At 38.9% G+C, this 21,388-nt stretch overlaps 3 protein-coding genes across 6 annotated transcripts; 2 read left to right on the top strand and 1 right to left on the bottom strand.

Moving 5' to 3' along the window:
* The first annotated feature begins 1,827 nt into the window (after positions 1–1,827).
* On the top strand, positions 1,828–7,506 carry Pgd (phosphogluconate dehydrogenase). The gene is made up of 7 exons (XM_065493954.1): positions 1,828–2,025; positions 2,709–2,929; positions 4,708–4,952; positions 5,698–5,874; positions 5,924–6,244; positions 6,583–6,939; positions 7,108–7,506. Exons 1-7 carry the CDS (start codon positions 2,012–2,014, stop codon positions 7,225–7,227), a joined length of 1,455 nt encoding a protein of 484 aa, XP_065350026.1. The 5' UTR covers positions 1,828–2,011; the 3' UTR covers positions 7,228–7,506.
* A 745-nt stretch (positions 7,507–8,251) lies between these two features.
* On the top strand, positions 8,252–14,992 carry LOC135947510 (E3 ubiquitin-protein ligase MIB2-like). Of its 3 annotated transcripts, none has more exons than XM_065496435.1 (14): positions 8,252–8,464; positions 8,695–8,926; positions 8,986–9,172; positions 9,228–9,532; positions 9,585–9,745; positions 10,004–10,379; positions 10,913–11,004; positions 11,068–11,216; positions 11,274–11,588; positions 11,646–11,838; positions 13,187–13,342; positions 13,399–13,601; positions 13,657–13,895; positions 14,379–14,992. In XM_065496435.1, the coding sequence occupies exons 2-14, from the start codon at positions 8,698–8,700 to the stop codon at positions 14,606–14,608; spliced, it is 2,835 nt and encodes a 944-aa protein (XP_065352507.1). In that variant the 5' UTR covers positions 8,252–8,464; positions 8,695–8,697; the 3' UTR covers positions 14,609–14,992. The 3 variants fall into 3 exon arrangements, with proteins under 3 accessions (XP_065352507.1, XP_065352508.1, XP_065352505.1); XM_065496436.1 differs by having other exon boundaries at positions 10,904–11,004; positions 13,666–13,895; XM_065496433.1 differs by having other exon boundaries at positions 10,904–11,004.
* A 760-nt stretch (positions 14,993–15,752) lies between these two features.
* Positions 15,753–17,369, bottom strand: p23. 2 transcript variants are annotated; one of them, XM_065494854.1, is made up of 4 exons: positions 17,240–17,369; positions 16,525–16,711; positions 16,280–16,468; positions 15,753–16,222 (listed from the first exon to the last, which is right to left on the bottom strand). In XM_065494854.1, exons 1-4 carry the CDS (start codon positions 17,251–17,253, stop codon positions 16,094–16,096), a joined length of 519 nt encoding a protein of 172 aa, XP_065350926.1. In that variant the 5' UTR covers positions 17,254–17,369; the 3' UTR covers positions 15,753–16,093. The 2 variants fall into 2 exon arrangements, with proteins under 2 accessions (XP_065350926.1, XP_065350925.1); XM_065494853.1 differs by lacking the exon at positions 17,240–17,369 and adding an exon at positions 16,791–17,052.
* Between the last annotated feature and the right edge of the window lie 4,019 nt (positions 17,370–21,388).

Here is a 21,388-nt window from a genome sequence, read left to right as displayed (position 1 = left end):
ACAAAAAATAAAAAATCAATACTTTTTTTAAAAAAAGAGGGAGGGACCGCGGTTTACGAAGCAGACAAATATCGCAAATTATCTTTAATCATATTCCACTCATATGCTTTACGTCCTCAATTATATAAGATCCGAGCTCAAAGATTGATTGCTTAGTTAGCAGATTATATTTATATTTTCAAATCAAAATGGTTGTACTTGGAAAATACTTTGCCTACCCAACGCGTATGAACGGTACCCAGCAGGCATGCCGGGCAAGGAGGTGCGCAATGAGCGTTTCCCCTCTTGAGTACGTGTACTTCCCCTCCCCTGTCTCAGTACTCTCGGTACTTGTGTGTATGTGTGTCTTTTAGTCTGCACAACAGCACACACTCTGTGTCCATATCATCTGTCGTAAACTTTATTCTTGGACGCGCACCAATTTTATATGAGAGCAGAATACTGCTGAGAAAGCGCGGCCATGCAGCTGTCTTGCCACAGGGGGTGAATTTAGCGGCAACACGATTTCATGCAAATGATTGCGTTTTGACATCACTTCGGCACACACTTTAAAAAGTGGAGCAAATCTCCATATCAAGTGAAGCTTGCATTAAAAAATAAAGTGCGTATTCTCATCAAACCGAGTTTAAATTATTTTATAATTTATAATTTACCTAATTTACTTTAAATTATTTAATAATTTAGAGTTTGATCATGTGTGAGTACACACTGTTTGGTAAAATTTTCAAAACAAGCATAAAAATTACAATAGTTTAATTAAAAAAAAAAAATCGGTGGATTAGTGGCCAACTGTCGAATTGCACTATGAGATCTAAGAAAGTGCCTATGATTTTTCCATTTTTCCTATTTCAAATAATTTTCCGTCTCCAACATGATATTGAACCAACACGGTACTTTATTGTCAGACTGGTCAGACTGAGACGAAGCAGCAAAGCTGTAAGAAGACCAATAAAAGCAGACCGAAGTCAGATGCAATGCGCCTGCCTATGGAGATTGATTTTTAACAATTTCTCAAAAGATGATTACAAAACACTTTTACTGAGAACAGCGGGATCACGATAATACAATTTTCGCACAACTTGCAAATACTCGGATGGGGGAAATAATTGTCAACAATGCCTATTAAATAAATATTGGTTCATCAAACGCACTGATTGCAATGATTTTAAAAGTCTTCTGACATTGGACATATTTCACAATTAAAATTAATGAAATTCGTTTAACTCTATCTTATGAAACTTATTAGTTTGGTTGATATTTTGTGTGAATTTAATTACGAAAGCATTATTTGAGATATACTTAATTTGTAAAAATACTTTTTAAGTGCAAGTAAACGAGACGGCCCAGAACACAAGTCGGTCGTTATATAGATGACTTATAAATTTCCAACTCTAGCAATTTAGACGTTTATAAAATAAATATCTCTGCACAAGCCCAAAAAGCATTTTATATCATTTTATTGCTGCGTGTTCTTATCACAGATTTCACCGGCAGGTGTCACAGCGCGCTCTTTTGCTTAAAATTTCGATAGCAGGTGTGCGGCAGGTAGAAGTACCGGTTTTAATGTGGAAATTCAAATCACCGATCCTTCCTAATACAACCAGCACTTATTCAATACATAACAACAATAGCAATAAATTTCTGTTTAAAGTTATTTTCAGAGTTATATTTTACGAAAAGTATTTCAAATTTTGGCAGCCATCCAAAGAACACGAAATCTGAATGTGATGACTACCGGTTTCAAATTCCTTTTTAACCACTGCTTTGTTTGCCAGCTGGGCCAGCTGGAAGACGAAGGGGGGACTGCATTTCGGCTAGGAAATCTCATATCGCTTGCTGCTTGAGTGGGGCTGTGCAATAATAATTTCCGACGTCTACAGCTGCAAACAAATAATCTGTCTTTTTCGAAGTGGCCGTCGCCGTGTGCAGAGTCTTCACCCGATACGCTGTCCACCCTGTCCGAGCTTGCCGGCCCATCTTGAAACCTTTAGCAGCGTTGCACTTCCAGACCATGGCTCAACCAAAGTAAGAGAAATAAAAACACAGACTGCTGTGTCGTAAATCAAAACTTTCTCCTGGAGCTAAATCAATTTAAAAAATTTGTATATGAACTTCCAGGACGAGTTTATTTTGCGGTGTTTATTTGACGGACGCTCTATTTGAACTAATTTTTCTTGTTTTAATCTGGTACATAGAGTTCACATTGAATATGGCAGAAAATCATATTCACAGAAAATTTAGCTGAATTTATGGAATTAATTACATAACAATATTAAGGAAACGATGAAGCGGAAAAAGTTTCAAACCACACCTTCCTCTCAGGATACGGAGCTTAATTATAAATTTTTCCTGTTGAAATCTACATCAATGAAATAATATTTGAATTGATTTTGACGCGATTTAAGTATCAGGTGCCCTTTTACTTAGAAATTTTTATTAAAACTTTTTTTATTAATTCTAATAATTTTAATATTTTCTCTGGGTAGAAGCAACCTTGAAAATTTTCCAGGAGGAAGCTGTAAGTTGCTGATATTGTTCATGCGCAGTCATTGTGATTATGCAGAAAGCGTGGTTTTTATTCACCGCACAGTCCTTGACAAGTACAAAAAATCCCCTCTGAAAATTGTTTCTGTCATCAATAAAATGGCCATGCAGCTGCCAAAATATTTTCAAATATTAAATATTTGTTTAATTTTCTACGTTTTCAGGGCAGACATTGCTCTGATCGGCTTGGCCGTGATGGGCCAGAATTTAATTCTGAACATGAACGACCACGGTTTCGTCGTGTGCGCCTACAATCGCACCACCGAGAAGGTGGACCAGTTCTTGGCCAATGAAGCCAAGGGCACAAAGGTCATCGGGGCCAAAAGTCTGCAAGAGATGGTCAGCAAACTTAAGTCACCGCGCCGAGTCATGATGCTCGTCAAAGGTGAGACAGAGCATTGTACATTTTTATTTTCCCACTACACATTTCAACAGAAAAATTTTAAAACATATGTTAAATGAAATCAAGAAACGTGCATTTATGGATTAATGGATTGCGTGGACTTTTACAAATTGACTGTAATGTTTACTGAAGAATTTGCGTAATCAGAAAACTTAACCAAGAAAACAGAATATTTTGTAACTCTTTATTTAACTTGTTATGAGCTGCTCAAGGTTTGTGTTTCGTTTAAATTTAGAGTATCGAATTATTTGAGTGTTTCAATTTCAATAGTTTCGATTATTATTTGAGCTAAATTGTGCTTCATTGGCAATTTGCAATTATCTCAGTGTAACTAAATTCCAAGGCCGCGCCGGGTCACGCTCTTTGCAAATGCATTCTACTGAGAGAGCGACACACCAGTCGACCGGCCAGTCACGCCAGCATATTGCAGATGAAAGATAAAAATTAGTGGCCACATTTTCGCCACCTCCAATTGCTACTCGACGGCGTTCTATTCTATCCATTAAATATTAATCTGAAAATATAACAAACCAAATAATTTATAATTTGACACCGTTTGGCCCCGATATTTGCAGTTTTTTTTTTGCGTGGGAAACAACGTGTAGCTGATCTAGATTTTCGTTTTTTGTAATCTCCCACAAAATAGCGGGTTTAGAGAGTGAGCACTTGTTTATAGTTTAAACCCGCAGCGATTAATAAACTCTTGAGCACCTGGTCACTTACCTACCTGACTCGAGACTCGATCGTCACTTTTCTAATTACGGAATCACGAGAAGGGTCAAGTTTTCTCCGCGGGGCGTGCGTTTTTCTTAATTGGCTCGTAACTTAAGCTCGTAACTAATCCTTTATTTCAACGAATACTTCAACGAAAATAATAAATAGAATGGTTGCTTAAAATCCTCAACCTGGAATTTCCCCGAAATGCCGTTTATTTTCTCGAAAATCCAGTCATTAGTTTCGCCCCTTCTAAATATGGGATCTTCTTTAATTCATGCAAATATTATTTTAAAAAATTAATTTGTTTGATGTTATAAGATTGAAAAGAGTGACATTTGTTTCAAATTCAGTTATATAATTTTATTTTGGTAGGCCAGATTAATTACAGGGAGGCTCAAAATTAGCATTTAAGGCTATTTATACACACAAAAAGATTACAGAATCATTTAATTGTCTTTCTAATTTCTTCCATCTCCAACAGTTTACATTTTTTTGCAAATCTTCGTTTGAAATAAAATGACTCCTTCTCGACTTTAATTCAAATCTATTCAGTGAACTGCGAGTGTCTCTCCTTCAATGGTTGGTCGATTGTTTTCCTAATAGACAAACACAGGTGTTACAATTGGCGTGTCTTTTGTGCTATAATTGACGCATGATTAGCAGCATAGCACAAGAGCAGCGCAGTCACTTTCACTCTGGTTTCATTGAAATTCAGACCGACGTGGGGTTACTCGAGTTCAGCAATTACTATTTTATCTCGGCGAGGCCATTCTCGAACGAAAAATTGAATCCACGCTGCTCAACAGCTCTTGTGAACATAGTAATAATGTAATTGCAATTAGCTGCCAGCCTTTTCCACTGTGTACTTTCAAACGATTCATGCTTCGATTGAACTGCGATTCGCCGGCGGCACCGAATTTTCTAATTTACGTGGTGCGTGCTGCACAATTCTGTGCCGAGCGTGTTTATCAGAAATCTGGGTTGTGGAGGAGTTTTGCGGTTTCGAGATTTCTCCTTGGCTTAAAGGTGCGTTTTTTCCACAGCTGGACAGGCCGTGGACGACTTTATTAAGCAGTTGGTGCCTCTGCTGGACAAGGGTGACATAATCATCGATGGAGGCAACTCCGAGTACCAGGACACCAAGCGAAGGGTGGAGGAGCTCGATAAGCAGGGAATTTTTTTCGTCGGCTCTGGAGTGTCTGGAGGCGAAGACGGAGCGAGGTACGGACCGTCACTCATGCCCGGAGGAAACCCGAAAGCGTGGCCGCACATTAAGGAAATTTTCCAGGTATTCCTCTCTAGAATTTTTTTAAGTGCTATTATTTAAGTTATAATATTGCGGCGAATTATCAGTGATTATGTGCATTCTTACTGTTAAAATCTACGTCATGCCATAGTTGTTTTAAATATTTGCATAAAGCATTAAATTTAATGAAGTTGCCTAGACATGCAGTTAATTATAAAATATTCCTGTGCAAAATGAATGCATTTATGCTAACATTTTTTTTTTATAAATTTTTGCATTTCTTCCAGAATTACTTTTTTATCTTTAAAGAACTTGAAATTTTAAGATCGAAGCTAACAACCGTTTTATTAAATAATTTAAACTACCATTCTTCACAAAGAAATGAAAACTTCGGTTTAGAAATTTCAACATGTATCCCAAAAATTCAACATTTTATTGCTAATGTCTTCTTAAACACCTTGGTCAAATTAACAGCCTCAAAACAGTTTTTTACAACCCTTCAACTGTTTTCATTAAAGTCTTTAAGTAAATTATTTGTGCTTCGAAATATTAAATCTATAAATCTTAACATTGAATTGATTCTAATCCTTTAATAATGCTAATACTTTTGCTCAGACCAATAGATATAAGGCACAATATATGTATTTTTGTCAGTTGAAAAATGTGTCTAAAATTGCAAGCCATTAATTATTAGTTTTGCACGGTTCCTGATTTGAGGCAAATAATTTATTTTAAAACTTGCCAATATAAAAATATAATATTTGCAGTAATTAATACTTCATTCTAGTCCATTTCGGCCAAAGCAAACAATGAGCCATGCTGCGATTGGGTCGGTGAAGAAGGCGCCGGACACTTTGTCAAAATGGTCCACAACGGCATTGAGTACGGCGACATGCAGCTGATCTGTGAGGCATACCACCTGATGAGGGACTCTCTCAAGCTGTCCCATGAAGAGATGGGACAGGTGCGTGCTCATTTCAACAAAATACACTTTTATTATAACTCCATTTCAGGTTCTTGACGAGTGGAACAAAAGCGAGCTGGACTCTTTCCTCATCGAAATTACCAGAGACATCGTCAAGTACAAAAACAAGGACGGCTCCCACCTGGTGGAGCAGATCCGCGACTCGGCTGGTCAGAAGGGAACTGGAAAGTGGACGGCCATTTCCGCCCTTGAATATGGCATGCCTGTCACCTTGATTGGGGAATCCGTGTTTGCCCGCTGCTTGTCCTCGCTGAAGGAAGAGCGTGTCCAGGCTAGCAAGGTGCTCAAGGGGCCAAGCACCACTGAGTACAAGGGAGACAAGAAGGAGTTCATCGAACACATCAAAAAGGTGTGAAATTATAATATTTAGAGTATACCAGACAGTTAAATCCACAGATTTAATTTAAAAAGGTTGTCAAAATTTCAAATTTACGCGCAAGTGATTTTACAGAATATTGTTTAGGCAGGTAATTAATTAATTAGAAATTTTCCATTATTTTTTTAACAGGTCCTAGCCATAAAATGTTGGAAATACATTAATATCATCTTGGCATTTTATTTCTATAAATTATTTAGTATTTTTGTGTCTCATATATTGTTATTAAAAAAAATCAAATTGAAACGCGCTACACAAATTTATAAAAGAAAAAAGGATAAATTTTCATTTGTTAAAAAAAATCATTTTAGGCTCTGTACGCCTCCAAGATCATTTCCTACGCTCAAGGCTTCATGCTGATGCGCGAGGCTGCTCGCGTTTACAACTGGAACCTAAACTATGGTGGCATCGCCCTTATGTGGCGCGGCGGCTGCATTATCCGCAGCATCTTCCTCGGCAACATCAAGGACGCCTTTGACAAGAACCCACAGTTGTCCAACCTGTTGCTGGACAAGTTCTTCTCCGACGCCATCCACAGGTGCCAGGATTCATGGCGCACTGTCGTGGCCGCAGGAGCCACTCTCGGAGTGCCGACGCCGGCCTTCAGCACTGCGCTCGCCTTCTACGATGGGTACCGCTCGGAACGCCTCCCTGCTAATCTCATCCAGGTATTTTCTGACTTATTTGTCACAATTTCCAGCAATCAACAGGGAAATGAGCTGATTTTTCATTTTAATTAAAAAATAATTATTGCTGATGAATTTTTCTAATTCAAATTGTATTTTAGCATTTGAATAAAAGCAATGCAAATGAGTCTGATTTTATGTTGGTTCCAGGCCCAGAGAGATTACTTTGGTGCTCACACTTACGAGCTGCTGAACAACCCTGGCAAATTTGTCCACACCAACTGGACCGGCCACGGTGGAAACGTGTCGGCGAGCACCTACCTAGCCTGATTGAAATGCAGGCTGACTGTTATAGAAGATGCCACAAATCTAGCATTTCAATTGTATTTTTCTACTTTGCTACGTGAAATGAACATTCCACCCTTTTCCTGCTTTTTACTGACTGAGGCTTTCAGGATGCAAAGAAAATGTCATCATTTTTATAAGATTGGCCTGCTGGTAATTTTTATCAGTAAACTCATTTTATTGTTCTTACTTGTCGATTCCTATCATACATTCATTGTTTCTTACGTTTTATTTGATTATTAAAAATTGATGCTTCTCCTACAATGACATGGTGTTTGCTTTGATTATACAATTTAACACTACGCTTACCAAAAATTCTTAATTTAGATTATTTAATGCGCGACATACATTGTGTTGCCAGAAATGTTTTACAGGGCATGCACGCTGCTAGAATTGAAATCAAGTGATAAACTTCTTTTAATAATGTTTTAGGAATATTGTATTAATAGAACCATCAAGGATACCCTGGGGTCCAAACGCCCCTAACTTGTTTTTGCATCAAACGTTTACACTTTGGATCATTAAAATATTAAAAAAATTAATAATATTACACTATAATGCATCTAGCTAGACCATATAATAATCTGAGAGCTCTAAAATTTGGCATTATTTTTAATTTAATTTTTGCAATATAGCAAAAATGTCAAATGAAGTATTAATAAATAACTTGTCATTGGTAATTTTAATCCAATATTATGAAATTCTTATGTCCCATTACTTTCAATTTCGGTCGGTATATTTAGTTTATTGGTTTCCTTGTAAAAATTGCGAAAGTTTAATAAAAATTCCTGCCTCAATTTGGCACTTGGCAACAAACACTTGTTTAATCCCTGTGAATTGATAAACTAATGCAACTTCAACAAAAGTATTTCTTGGTGGTTTCGCAGTTATCCCGTTGTTATTCCGGTTATTCCTCTTTACGATTTTAGCAAAACCCGCAAATATTTATATTTGTTCTCGTTCGCGCCATGCGAATCAACATCACAACGAGCATGAGGAGTGGGGAGGAAGTGGGGGTGGAATGTAAATTGGGAAACCATGGCTGCGACCTGGCAGCGCATCGAGACGGGTTTTGCGGATTAATCAACCTTCGCTGGAGTCATTTGTCCGAGTAAAAAATAACCGACCTGCCGAGACCTCAGATATATCATGGTTGTGCGCAAAAGGATAAGGAGGCGTGCGTTTTAGCGTCGGGAAAGCACTAAAAAGCCGCAGTTTGAGTGTGAGTGTCCCATCTGTTTATGTTTGTTAATTAATGTGCCTTGAGCCTTGACAACAAGGAAACGCTGTGATACTATGCTTTGACAAAAATAGCAATACATAGGAAAACTTAATATTAAATTTTTCAATCTATTCTAGTATTATGAGCAGTTGTTAATTAATCAAGTTCGAGAAAATTGTGTGCTTTGACCTCTGCTGTTCTTAAAATAATTATTAATTTTTCCCTTTCAGATAATGATAGAACTGGTAGGCACCCGAGTGATCAGAGGCCCTGACTGGCACTGGGCAGACCAAGACGGAGGCCCAGGCTCTGTTGGGACGGTGGTCGAAGTCGGTCGGGCGGACGCCAACACCTCTCCAGAAGGAACGGTGGTTGTGCTGTGGGACAACGGCTACCGTTCCAACTACAGGACTGGGTTTCAAAATGCTTATGACCTGAGAGTCGTAGACACAGGCCCAGCCGGTTGGCAGCAAAAATTATAAGTTTTTATTTGGAATATAAATTTTCTCTACTTTTTTAAGGGGTCAAACACGGTGATGTTTTGTGCAACGAGTGCAAGCATACGGCGAGCGACAAGAAACCTATATCCGGATGCAGGTGGGAGTGCAGGATTTGTGATGACTACGACCTTTGCTCGCTTTGCTATATGTCCAACATGCACGATCTCGGCCATATATTTTACAGACATGATTCTGAGTCGAGTCAAGTGTAAGGATTCCGATTTATTTTGACTTAATCAAAGCTAAATATTGCGTTTTGACAGCGTGGAAATGCCTACCAGGAGAAACAGCCACACTGTCGAGTTGAAAGGCATATTCGCGGGGGCGAAGGTCACAAGAGGAGCCAGCTGGACTTGGGGAAACCAGGATGGCGGAGAAGGAAAGGTTGGAGAAGTGGTCGAAATCCAGAATTGGCAGAAGGAGAGCTACAGGTCAGTGGCGAACGTCAAATGGACCTCTGGAGGCACTGCCAATTTGTACAGACTCGGCCACAAAGGCCAAGTGGACCTGAAAGCTCATTCTCCTTCCTCGGGAGGAATGGTTTACGTAGATCATCTGCCGATTTTAGGTATTTTATGACTAAATTTTGCATTTACCTCTATATTAACCAATTTTTTTAGGCTATTCTAATGGGGAAGTCAGCAAGCCTCAGAGAAATTTCAATTCGCCAAGACATCGTCCTGTCTTAAGTATCGGCGACAAGGTCAAAGTTTTAGTTACTGCCGAGGAGCTGCAAAAAATGCAAGTGGGACATGGTGGTTGGAATTCTAGAATGGCAGAGGTGAGTAATATTTCAATCAGTATTAATTTTTTCTGCTGAATAAATATGCAAACCCCCAAAAAATAAATATTGATAAATCAAATTTGAGAAATATTTCTGTCTGTCTTCTGTCCAGGAAAATGTTTTATATTTTAGTTAAAACAAAATTATCCTTTCTTATGACATCGATCACATATGATCACAAATTAGTTATTAAGCTTGAATGCCATCTTATTTTTGACTATTTGTTGCCACGCTAATCAAAAATACGCTTTTTAGTTCATCGGCAAGGTTGGAGTGGTGCATCGAGTGACAGACAGAGGAGACATTCGTGTTCAGTACAACAACAGCAGTAACCAACGCTGGACCTTCCACCCTGGTGTCTTGACCAAGGTGCACGCATTCTTGGTCGGTGACCTAGTCAGGGTCAGCGACGACCTGGAAGCCGTGAAGGAAAACCAGGAGGGCCATGGCGATTGGGTGGACGCTATGAGAGGCGTTCTGGGCAAGGTGGGCCAAGTGCAGGAGGTTTACTCGGACGGCGATCTCAGAGTGGCCGTCAAGGGCCAGCCGGTGTGGACGCTGAACCCGCTGAGCGTCAAAGCTGTCCCGGTCACTCCTGAGAGGAAGAGCAAGACGAGTGAAGATATCAAAAGTGAGTTTATTTTAATGATATAAATTTGACAAAGAAATATGGAAATGCAATGTAATCTTAATTTGTGGCGTTTCCGCGTGTTAAAATTTGGATCTGTGATGTTACGATTTGAAAAATTAACCTTGAGTTCCCACCACTGGTTGCTACTCTCTATCTTCTTGCCGGCCTTTTCTACAATTTGTTGCCACAAATTGCAAGAATATATTATTCTAACTAAAATGCATCCATTAAAAAATTTATGTTTGTATTGAAAGTAGTCTCTTTGCCTCCTAATTTTCCCAAATTACCTGTTTATCACCATTCCCCACACATGCTGTAATAAATTTCACTATAAATATCTTAAAAATAAAAAATTTAAATGGTAAAATCATAAAAAATGTATTATGATAAATAAAAACCATTTAGTGTTGCCGGTTTGCAATCCTGAATTCAGATTTGAATTAAACAAAACTTACAAATCAATTCTTGTGTCGGCACAAAGGGCTAATTGGAAATAATGTCAATTGTGTGATGGTTAATTGCAGATATTGCAGATCTGACTGCGATGTTTGGTGAACTGGAAATTGCCAGCGCCACGGGGAGGAAGGATATGATCAAAGAATTTGTCACTGTCCACCCAAATAATGTAAGTTTTAACACCATTTCTGCAAAACTTACCTCTGACTGGATCGAACTTGGTGATGAACAGGTGGACATGAAAAGCGCTGGAAAAACCCTTCTGCAAATTGCAGCCCACGAAGGCAAAATAGAAATCGCCGAAATATTGCTGGATGCCAATGCCTCCCTGGACGAGGTTGACGACGAAGGCGACACTTCTCTTCATTATGCTGCTTTTGGGTAAATTTTCATTGCAAATTTTCTCACCCATATTTCTCAACTGATATCACGGCACAGTCAAAAGGCGGACATGCTGAAATACCTGATTTCAAGAGGAGCCTCAGTTGATTTTCCAAGCAGGAAGCAGCAAACGACTGCTCTGCACGTGTCTGTGATTAAGAATAATATCGAATGCGTGAGCGTTCTGCTCAAATACCAGGCGAACGTCAACGCTCAAGACTGTTTTGGAGACACGCCTGTGCACGACGCGGTTGGCAAAGGCTACGACGCCATCCTCGACCTGCTGCTGAAATCTCCAAACCTGGATCTGATGCTGAGGAACAAGCGCGGCTTTAATGCCCTTCAACACGCGGCTCTCAAAGGAAATGACTAGTGAGATTTAATTTCATAACTATTCGGGAAATATTTATTTTCTGCAATTATGAGCAGTGCTGTGAAAAAACTCATCGAGGTTGGCCCGCTGATGGTGAATGTGAAGAAAGATGATGGCTTCGCACCACTTCATTTGTCAGCTTTAAATGGCCACTTCTCGGTTGTGGTAGCTCTTCTTAACGAAGGAAATGCTGACGTTAATGTTTGTAATAATCGCAAGCAAACTCCTCTTCATTTGGCTGTCAACCAGGTAAATTAGTTGCAAACCAAATTTATTTAGATAAGTCATTTTTTAAATTTGAGATCAATTCGTCGAAGAAATAACGCTTCATTCGTGACAAACCAGCTAATTGACTCGCATTGTGAAGGCATTCTCAGGAGTGCCAAAGCAATGGGAGATATTTGAGCAGTTCGGGGGTCTAATACTGGCTACCCAATGATAGAGATGGCAAAAGGTGTTTTTATTTAGGTGACTCTAAAATTATCAAATATCTCAAAGGGGGAGGCGCGCTAGTGCCACCTCTCCACTTGCTGGTTTTCGCACCTTTCCAGCGACATTAGGGACAAAATGTCTGGCGTTTCAATCAAAGACCTAGGTGCGTGAGGCAAAACGATGGCCACATTGGGTCCAAGCTCCTCTGCGGCCAACCGAATCACTTACACCCATGTTATCCGCTTAGCGGTGTTATTGGGACCTGGGACCAGGGTAGACATCACCAAATGTTTTTGACTATCGATATAAATCGATATATATCGTCTGAAAAAATATCGATGTTAAAATATCGTCCTATATAACCTATGTTAAGCCACAAAAAACATCGATAAATATCGTCAGAAAAAATATCGATGTTAAATATCGATTTTTATTTGGCCATGTCTAGACCAGGGTTCGCAAAAATCCGCATTTTTCCGGAAAAACCCACTGCATTGCAAAAAACTTTTTTTGCGGGTTTTTCTGCAATTTTGCGCATTTTTCCGAAACACATGCATTCTTATGGAAAACAAAAAATTCTCATGATGGATGACCAAAAGTAGGAATTTTTCAAAAACACCAAAATCAGTATTAGAGCCACTGGTTCCACCAAGATACTAAAAATTTTAACTCTCTGCATAATTTTCTGAAATTTCAGACTTTTTTCAAGCGAAAATTGACTATTTTCGGGTTAAATTCGGAAAAATGCGGAAAAACCCAAGACTGGTGGGTTTTTCCAGCCGGTTTTTTGCGCAAAAAACCAGTGGTGCATTTTTGCGCATTGCAAAATTGGCGAACCCTGCCTGGGACCCGGTGAGCTTGTTGCCCATGCTGAGCCGAGGTTAAAAAAACCGGCTAAAATAACATTTTGTATTGCTCCTTTAATTGAAAATGATTCTGTGCACAAGGCAACCCATCTTAAAATGTTTTGATCTCTAAACAATTAAAATTCAATTTCTTTTATCAATTCCAAAATTCTATATTTAAGTGTGGATGCTCCATTTCCAAATCAAACAATAAAATGATTTATTTCAAATTTCTTTCAGTGAAAAAATCCGCCATGTATTATCTCTTAGTAAATCTAAGTTCGCTGTTTAAACGTTTAAATTGAAAATCAATTCTTCAGGGCGAAGGTGGCGTGATAGAGCAGCTGTTAGTGATGGGTGCAAACCCCAACATGCAAGATGACAATGGAGACACAGCCTTGCACATAGCTCTGAGCAAGGCGTGTGGCAAGCCAGACTACCAGGTCAATGGCGCCAACTGCGGATTTATAGCCAATGTGAGCCCTACTGAATTAAATATCAAAATCAACTAATTATCCTAATATTTTTTAAGTTTGAGGGAATGAACCGCAGCAAATTTGGGGAGGCGTACGGTTGCGCTGGACTCGCCATAATCAGCTATTTGATTTTCATGGGCAACGACCTGGACATTGCCAACAACCGCAAGGAGACGGCAGTGAATCTCGTGAACCAACTTGCCAAGCACTTCCCTCTGATCTTGGATCTCATCAAATTGCACTCGAGCAACACTGACCGGTGAGTGCACCTTGCATGTTCCTCCTTACAATTTGAGATCGCGTCACGTTTGCAGGCAAAGTAGGTCGATCGAGAGCGGAACAACCGAGAAGAGTCAGGAGATATTGACGCCTCCGCCTTCAACCTCAAAGCCGGTCCCTCCCATGAATCTGCTTGAGTGCTCTGTGTGCTCCGAGCAAGACCAGAACGTGCGGTTTGAGCCCTGCGGAGACGTGGTTGTGTGCGAAGAGTGCGCGGGCAGGATGAAGAAGTGTTTGTTCTGCCACATTCCGATTCAAAAACTAGTCACAAAATGTGAGTCATTCACCTTTTAGAGATTTCATCACATACTTAATTCTATGGGGACAGGCAAATTAATAATATTTGTGCATCTTTTTATGAAAATATGTCTCTAATCTCCAAGGGAAATTTTTCTATTGTGAAAATATCTTCAAAATTCGTATTTTACTAATTTAATATTCATCAAGAGCTATTGATCAATTTGTCTTGTCGAATATTTTCTCCTAATTTCACCAGCTTATCTGAATCAATTTTACAGTATTTTGGACAATTTTTTAAGGCTTCTTAAATCGTTGAGTCTTACCAAAAAAATTGACGGCTGAATATGGTCATTGGTGCACATCACGACAGGCTAAATGAATCGAATCCTTCCATTCTAAAATAATTTTTAACTGACCATTATTTAAAATTCATGCTATCTGAGCCCTATAGCTTCCACAGATTGTCATCTACCTCATTCAAAATTTAGAAAGCTACTGAAATATTTTTATTTTTCAGCTGGAGTTGTCGTCAACAGGAGAGAAATTCAGTCAAGCACGGACAAGTTGCGCGTCCTCGAGAGCAAAATCGCGGAAATCGAAGAGGCCAACTGCTGCTCCATCTGCATGGAGCGGCCAAGGAACATTGTCTTCCTGTGCGGTCACAGTGCCTGCGACACTTGCGCGCAGCCTCTCAAAGTGTGCCATATGTGTCGGAAACCGATCACAAACAAAATCAACATATTTTAAAATATACCCGATTTCGGGATTATTGTGATTTCGATTTATTTGAGATTTGTATTGATCATGCTGTTTTTAAATATATCACGCCTTGTGCCATCTGATGGCACCATAGTAACCATGAGGAAAAGTATTACCGCATGGTTAGATATTTTCTATTTTTGACACCTTGTGTGAAGCATTTTATCCACTTTCTTTTTGCTGCTCTCCACTCGCCATTTTAATCAGCACTTTTGTTTTGTTTCACTGTATGTTCCTATTTGACAATTGTGCACCTTGGTTTGTTGTCATGCGTACTTTTACTGCTGATAATTATGACAAAATTTTAAATTGAGATGTACCCAGACATTTTAATGCGAGCGATAAATAAACACAAATTAAGACTGCTCATAATTTCTTTTTTTTAAATCTTGCTATTAAAAAACTTGAGCAACGCTTGAAGCAATTAATAGGAGAAACCCCAAAAATATGTATTATGTATTTTTATGAATGTGTGATAACGCACTCATTGCTCAAATTAACCTACCGTTATTCTCTCTTGGGCATAATTTAACACAGCTTAAATTTTTGACGCGCTGTTTTTAATCCGCAAATAATTTTTCCAGATTAATTGATATTTAAAACACAAATTTTTAAATTGATATATTGTTCACCCCAAATAAATTTTTGGCATTTTATCTGTCGAAGTTCATCTTTAACTTTAATAGATCAGAAATTCGTTTCAACTTGTTTCGAAATTAGATTTAAAGATCTTGGCTTCTTGCTACAAGTGGGAATTTTCAATATTGCTTTTCAGAGAGGCTCAAAAATTGAAGATATTAATTTATAGTATGAGGTTGAAGGCCCTATTTCGCACGTTTCATTCCAGCATCGCAAAATACGCCTACTCACGAAGAAAGTTTAAGAGCTACAACCTCCAGTAGAATTATGTTTTAGAAAATATCGCAGGTGGGGAATTTAATTTTTGTGGCTTAAAACTTATTTTAAAATCCCTTATGTATAGCCATTTCAAAATTTAATGGTATAACTTCACTCTTAAAGCACAAAGATATCACCATTTTGGTTATGTTAGCTTTGAAAAGACCCAAGGGAAAAACTGTTCTTTTGTGCTCATTTTCCATTTCAAAAATACATTTCGTAATAAAAAAGCAAATTTGAATGGTCAAATTTATTGATGATACAGAACGAGGTATCGACATTGTAATTTTGTAATCACTACAAAATTTGCAGAAATAATGAGCTAGCCAGGTTGCCAGCGAGACGAAAGAGCTGCAACTAATGAACGTGTACAAAACGCGCGCTCTTCTCCAGGTTGAATGGGATTACAAATTAGTTTAATATTTGGAGTGTACAAGTTGAATAAGAAACACAAAAAAAACCATCTTGTCAGGAGTAGCAACAATGCCGGAGACGCACTTGTTAATTTCTTGCCATCATGTCCATTTCAATAAATATATATATTGCTCTCGGCACATGGTACAATGGGGACACGTCTTATTCGTTTGACTCGAGGTCTGGTATTCCCTCGTCGTCAGAGTCCTCCTCAGCATCGAGGTCATCAAAACTAGGCTTGTCCATTTCACCACCTGCGCCTCCGCCGAGACCACCTATCTGTCTCATTATCTGCGAAAATATGGGTTTTAAGGATTCCTAATATATCCAAAATAGATTGAATAATACCTCGTCAAGATCTTGATTTTGTCCAGTTCCTTCATCGTCGCTGTCATCCTCATCTCTCCACTTGTTGAAATCCACCTTGAGCCAGTGGAACTTCTGCTTTTCTTTTGTCAGCTGTGGCCAGTAGGGACCATCGTCTTTCTTCTTCAAAACCAATTCAATGTTTCGGTCTCTAGGGAAGAACGCAGATTTCTGCAAGTCACAAAGTTCAGTTGTCAATATTTAAATGAGAATTTGTGCTATCTCACCTCCGAGTCGACTTCTTTGAAAAGGTTAATGGTGACTTCGTGCGGCTTGTTTTCCGTTCCTCCAACTCCTTTGAAGAACACAGCATTCGGTTCAATTTTAACTTCAGGCTCTTTGCAGTCTTCAAGGCAGATTGTGAGGAACACCACACCTTGTCTTTGGGCCCATGTCACCATAGGAGGGGTAATTCTGAAAAGTTGGTTTATTACCACACATTAATTACGATAAAACAATCAAAATTGAGTGCTTATAAATTAAGCTCACTCACTGCTGCGAGTTACTTTCGTTAACAACCATGCTTGTTTGCGATTTCAGTGGGGCTGATCGATAAAAAAGCTTCCAATGATTTCCCTAAGGCCGATAATGATGAAACCGGCGTGGACAGACAAAGGAACCTCTCCGCTCAAGATTGACGATCGAACTAACGTTCGGAAAACAAACCGCGCGGACCGAATGGAAAGAGAGACGGTGACGAAACGGAAATAAATTTTCTCGAAGATTCCGGTGGAATCCGACGCTGCTACAAAAGCCGACAATTTGTATTGACCAAGAGCCCAAAGATGGCGGCATCACATGGTCCACTCTTAAATGCACGCTTTTTGAGAGAAATGCAAACCAAAAACGAGCGAATTTTGGCATAAATCTACTAATGACCAGTTAGATTTGATTGGCAACGCATACAGATCAAGTTATCAAGAAAAAAGGGCAAAAACTTACTGATCTCCAGCCATTTCTGGGATGGTGCCGATGAATGTTTCTCACACAAGCTTAAACTCCTAAACAATTGAATAACGTAAAGGAGAAGAGAGAAGAGAGGTAAGACCACGCCCATTTTCAGCCTGGCGCCAAAGTGGCTTGCTTTGCCTCACTTGGCCGAACCACTGACTACTATTCTGAAGTACGCAACGCATCTATAGCGGCAAAGCTATCATATTATTAAAAATATAAATAAAAAATTATTAATGTGATACTAATTATGCTCTCGACATTCCTATGAAAATATTCCGGGGTAAAAAGTTGAAAAATAAAAAATCATTGTTGAGATTACGTAAGATAAAATATCAAAATATTGATCAATCAGATCAATCATCACTCGAATAAATCCATCATCTATATAGGAATGGACAATTTCTTTGATGTAAAACTGAAGATGTCATTTTGTTAAAAAAAAAAAAAAAAACTTTTCCCTTCTGTAGTCACGTGTCAATATAATCGCTATAACAGAATATTATAATATATTATTCATCTTAAAATAATACAGCACGGAGAATAATAATTATTCAACGAGCTAAGTTTTGCAAATGGTGGGGATCATTAGTCAAAACACACGATGAATGGAACTGGACGGGCGCGTGTGTGTGTGTGTTGTTTCTTCGGCCGCGCGCGTTGTAAAACTCGTTAGTCGGTTCAGTTGCTGATCAGTGGGCTGCGGCGGCGAACGTTCGTCTTGCTCTCCTCTCCAGCTGGCTCTTTTTTAGACCAAGATCTGACGCGCGCGTTTTGCAGAACCTACCGCTGCACCTGTCATCATTCCCACGGGACATACAGAGAGTTGACGCACAAATTAGTCTCCAGCACTCGGACGCCGGCTGGAATGAAGTGAACCTGTGAGCATTTTGAGACGCCGGCAATCAGCAATTTTTTCAAAAGCAAGATATGGCTACTTTATTCAAGGACAGCTTCGCGGTGAGTTTGTTGTCACTTTTGGTCTCAATATAGGAAACCAATTTTTTAAAGGGGTAGAAGAATCTTGCATTATATACAAATAACAATTTTTTATAAGTTTAATGATGAACCAATTTAAAATAAATAACGATTCGAATGATTTTGAATTTCAAATATATGCAAAATTGATTTAAAAAGTAAACCGTCATAGAGTTGTTAATGAAGTCGTTGTGTAAATAACGTAAATAACAACAAATTCATACCCACCCAAAATTTTTATTGTTTTTTATTTATTCCCGCAAACTGCGTATATTTTTCACAGGGATATACGTAAAACATTATCCTCAAGGTCGGATTCCTCATTTTCGTTTTATGCAACAAAGCCCAAAAACTCTCACGCCGCGCATTTACGTTTGTGCCGCCTTTGTGTAGTTTTTAAGGCGATAAGAACAAACACGGGCTAATTTGTATTATTTTAGGTTACATATGCGTTATAATCCGATCGAAAGGAAAGTTACGAGCAGCCGCAATGCAAAAACACGCCAATGCAAATTGGCAATCCGTTCATTCCTCTCGGCTACAATGGTCGTCATTTCCTCTTTATCCTTCCAACGATTTTTAAGTAGGTCCCTCGCGCGTTTATATGGCGACGACCGCGACGACACGGCACTTCGTTTATCGTCACAGCGCTTTATTTCTTTTTTCACTTCTTGCTTTGGGGTCGCGATAAATATGTGCATGCAACTCGAAAAGCCGATAGAGAGAGTTATTTGGTCAGTGCACCGCGGCCGGCGCATTCGGGCTTCGCGCCCCGGCACTGCACGCCAAAATAAACGGCTGAATCGGGGATAGTGTTAATTTATCTCTTCTTAGAGCCACGGGGTTGAATGACCTGCTCCATTGTTGTAAAATGCAGGGAGCGATTGAACATGTGTTTTAAAAAGGGATAAACAAAAGATAAATATTCTGCCCTTATCATCATCAGAATTCCATTTCCAATTAAACCTTTATTTGATTTAGAAAATGACCCAAAATTTTTGTAGAATCCCTGAGTGTGTTTTCCTATTGTTATATCTGTGGATTATAGAGATTAGAGATTCATATATTTCGTTTTATTGTGCCATATTTTATTTCAGACACAATCGCATGCTCCCGTTGGGCTATTTTTATTTTTTATTTGTTTCTCAAACCTTCTAAAATGACGACAACATGTTTGGCTTTAGCTGCTGAATGTGTCGAAAGCTTCAAGCTCACAAATTTGTTGTGCCAAAAAACAACACTTTGTGTAAGCATTTCAGCCTACCGTAAACCTATAAACCGATGTGTTAAACAACTTAAAGATTTTTTCTTTAGTTTGTCTGTCATACATCCCAGATTAAAGATATGAGAATAAATTAATTTTTTTCTTAAGAAAACAAAATAGAATAGCTTCGTTTATGATTGAAAGGTGGGTGGCTGAGGGGTAGGAAATTGCAAGTGGGAATTTGAACATTAAAATCCGATTGATCCAAAATAATCAACTACACATTTTCCAGGTTTTATCGCTCAACTTTTTACAAAGTTAACAGCCGAAAAAGAAGCCTTGGGTACAGTAGATACTCCACTTTGATAACCAAGAGTATTTTTTGCCCCATGTGGTAATAAATCAAATGGGGTATTGAATAAATACATGCCATTGAGCATTTTCAAATCGAATTTTAACTCGTAACAACTAAAATTATGCTTGTTCCTCAAATCGCACCGGCAAATAGGCACAAAATCGTTTTCTTTCCACATTAAGTATTTTTTTTGCTACAAAGTCTTTTTCTGCAACAAAACTTCCTTGATATATGAGAAAAACTCGATACTAATTTACTATACAACCACACATAAAGATCCGATTTTTAATTGAAGCGGTCCTTTCATGTGGTACACAAAAAACATTTTGGCTGCTTTTCAATGCGATTCTTTTTTTACGAGCTCCTCTCGACCACAGAGGAGATCAAATTGGAGCCAAATCGGTCTCTTAACCGGGCTCTGCGCCTTTATCCGCGTCGCGTGCAGTGTGTGTATTTGAATAACGCGACAGAGACGATTATATCTGCCAAGTGGTCCGGCAACTTGATGCGGCCCGGCGCGCGGATCTCACGCTCTCGTGATCACCTGAATTAATTTCCCGATTCCACTCTGCGGTCGCACTTACTCATTTGCATTGCGAGGCGAATTTCGAGAAGCGCGCAGGCATCTCGCGTTCTGTGGGTTTCGGATCGCCGATTTGCTTAACACTACACACACACACACACACACTCGGCGATCGAGTGAAGAAAAGAGAAGAAATCAACCGCGAGATGATTTGCTTGCTTCCACAAAGTTGTTTCCTTGTTTGCGTTTCCATCGAGTTGATTGAACTGCCGATGCATGCGATGTATTTCTGTGAGAAGCCCTTCTTTTTGTTTTAGCAGATAAGGTTACTCGCTCAGAGCACATAACAGAGCTTGCACACCGGCCGAAATCGGATCTTTTATTCAAGCAGGCACATGAAATTTAAATATTCGCGAGTTTTGCAACGACGCGACTGGACCACATTTTACACATTTAATGAAGAGACAGAACTGAAAGTTTTAATATTTCGTGATCTTCTTATTCCCATGACCTAGTAAAGAGGGCTATAGAGTTTTCAAATAGATTGACTCACCACGGGACACCCCGAAATGGATACAAATATCCAAGGTTTCACTCAAATTAAAAATGCTAGAAAATTTCCGCAACAAAAAAATGGCTGTAAAAGAGCCAAAATTTATAACTTCCTGATAGTATATTCGGGACAGAAAATCATATTTGGAGTGAAATAAAAATTATGTTCTCAGTTCGCACTTCGCTTTGAAACCTGTTAGAGCTAATATCCATGTATATTGTAATGACAAAATACAATTATCATTAATATATTCACAAGTTGACTTAAATTAAGCCGGTGTGCTTTGAAGAAGCCTTTTAATGTTTGTATTGTCAACTTGTCGTTCTCTCACCGTGATAATCCTGCCATACATTATCAGAATGCGGCGCATCTTAAAACTTCCTTTTGTGTCAAGAATGAGAAAGCGTTTCGTGATTTTCCCACAGCATTTATATTCGTCCGAATTATAAACTTATGAATTGCGCATCTCCGCTCTTGAGAGGTTATATATGCCTGTAATTTGTGACGCGATTATGCTTTTGCGCAAC

Source organism: Cloeon dipterum, chromosome X, assembly GCF_949628265.1.
Source record: "Cloeon dipterum chromosome X, ieCloDipt1.1, whole genome shotgun sequence".
In the NCBI taxonomy this organism is placed as follows: Eukaryota; Metazoa; Arthropoda; class Insecta; order Ephemeroptera; family Baetidae; genus Cloeon; species Cloeon dipterum.
This window is presented reverse-complemented; position numbering and strand designations above follow the sequence as displayed.

Excerpts from the sequence above, each read along its gene's own strand:
- Pgd (XM_065493954.1), top strand. Across the intron at positions 4,953-5,697 it reads ACATTAAGGAAATTTTCCAG|TCCATTTCGGCCAAAGCAAA; the intron begins GTATTCCTCTCT and ends ACTTCATTCTAG. Across the intron at positions 6,940-7,107 it reads TCCCTGCTAATCTCATCCAG|GCCCAGAGAGATTACTTTGG; the intron begins GTATTTTCTGAC and ends TGTTGGTTCCAG.
- LOC135947510 (XM_065496433.1), top strand. The coding sequence starts at position 8,698 with ATGATAGAACTGGTAGGCACCCGAGTGATCAGAGGCCCTGACTGGCAC. Across the intron at positions 9,173-9,227 it reads GATTCTGAGTCGAGTCAAGT|CGTGGAAATGCCTACCAGGA; the intron begins GTAAGGATTCCG and ends GCGTTTTGACAG. Across the intron at positions 13,343-13,398 it reads ACTGCGGATTTATAGCCAAT|TTTGAGGGAATGAACCGCAG; the intron begins GTGAGCCCTACT and ends ATATTTTTTAAG.
- p23 (XM_065494853.1), bottom strand. The coding sequence starts at position 16,819 with ATGGTTGTTAACGAAAGTAACTCGCAGCA. Across the intron at positions 16,712-16,790 it reads AACGAAAGTAACTCGCAGCA|AATTACCCCTCCTATGGTGA; the intron begins GTGAGTGAGCTT and ends CCAACTTTTCAG. Across the intron at positions 16,469-16,524 it reads TCAAAGAAGTCGACTCGGAG|AAATCTGCGTTCTTCCCTAG; the intron begins GTGAGATAGCAC and ends TGTGACTTGCAG.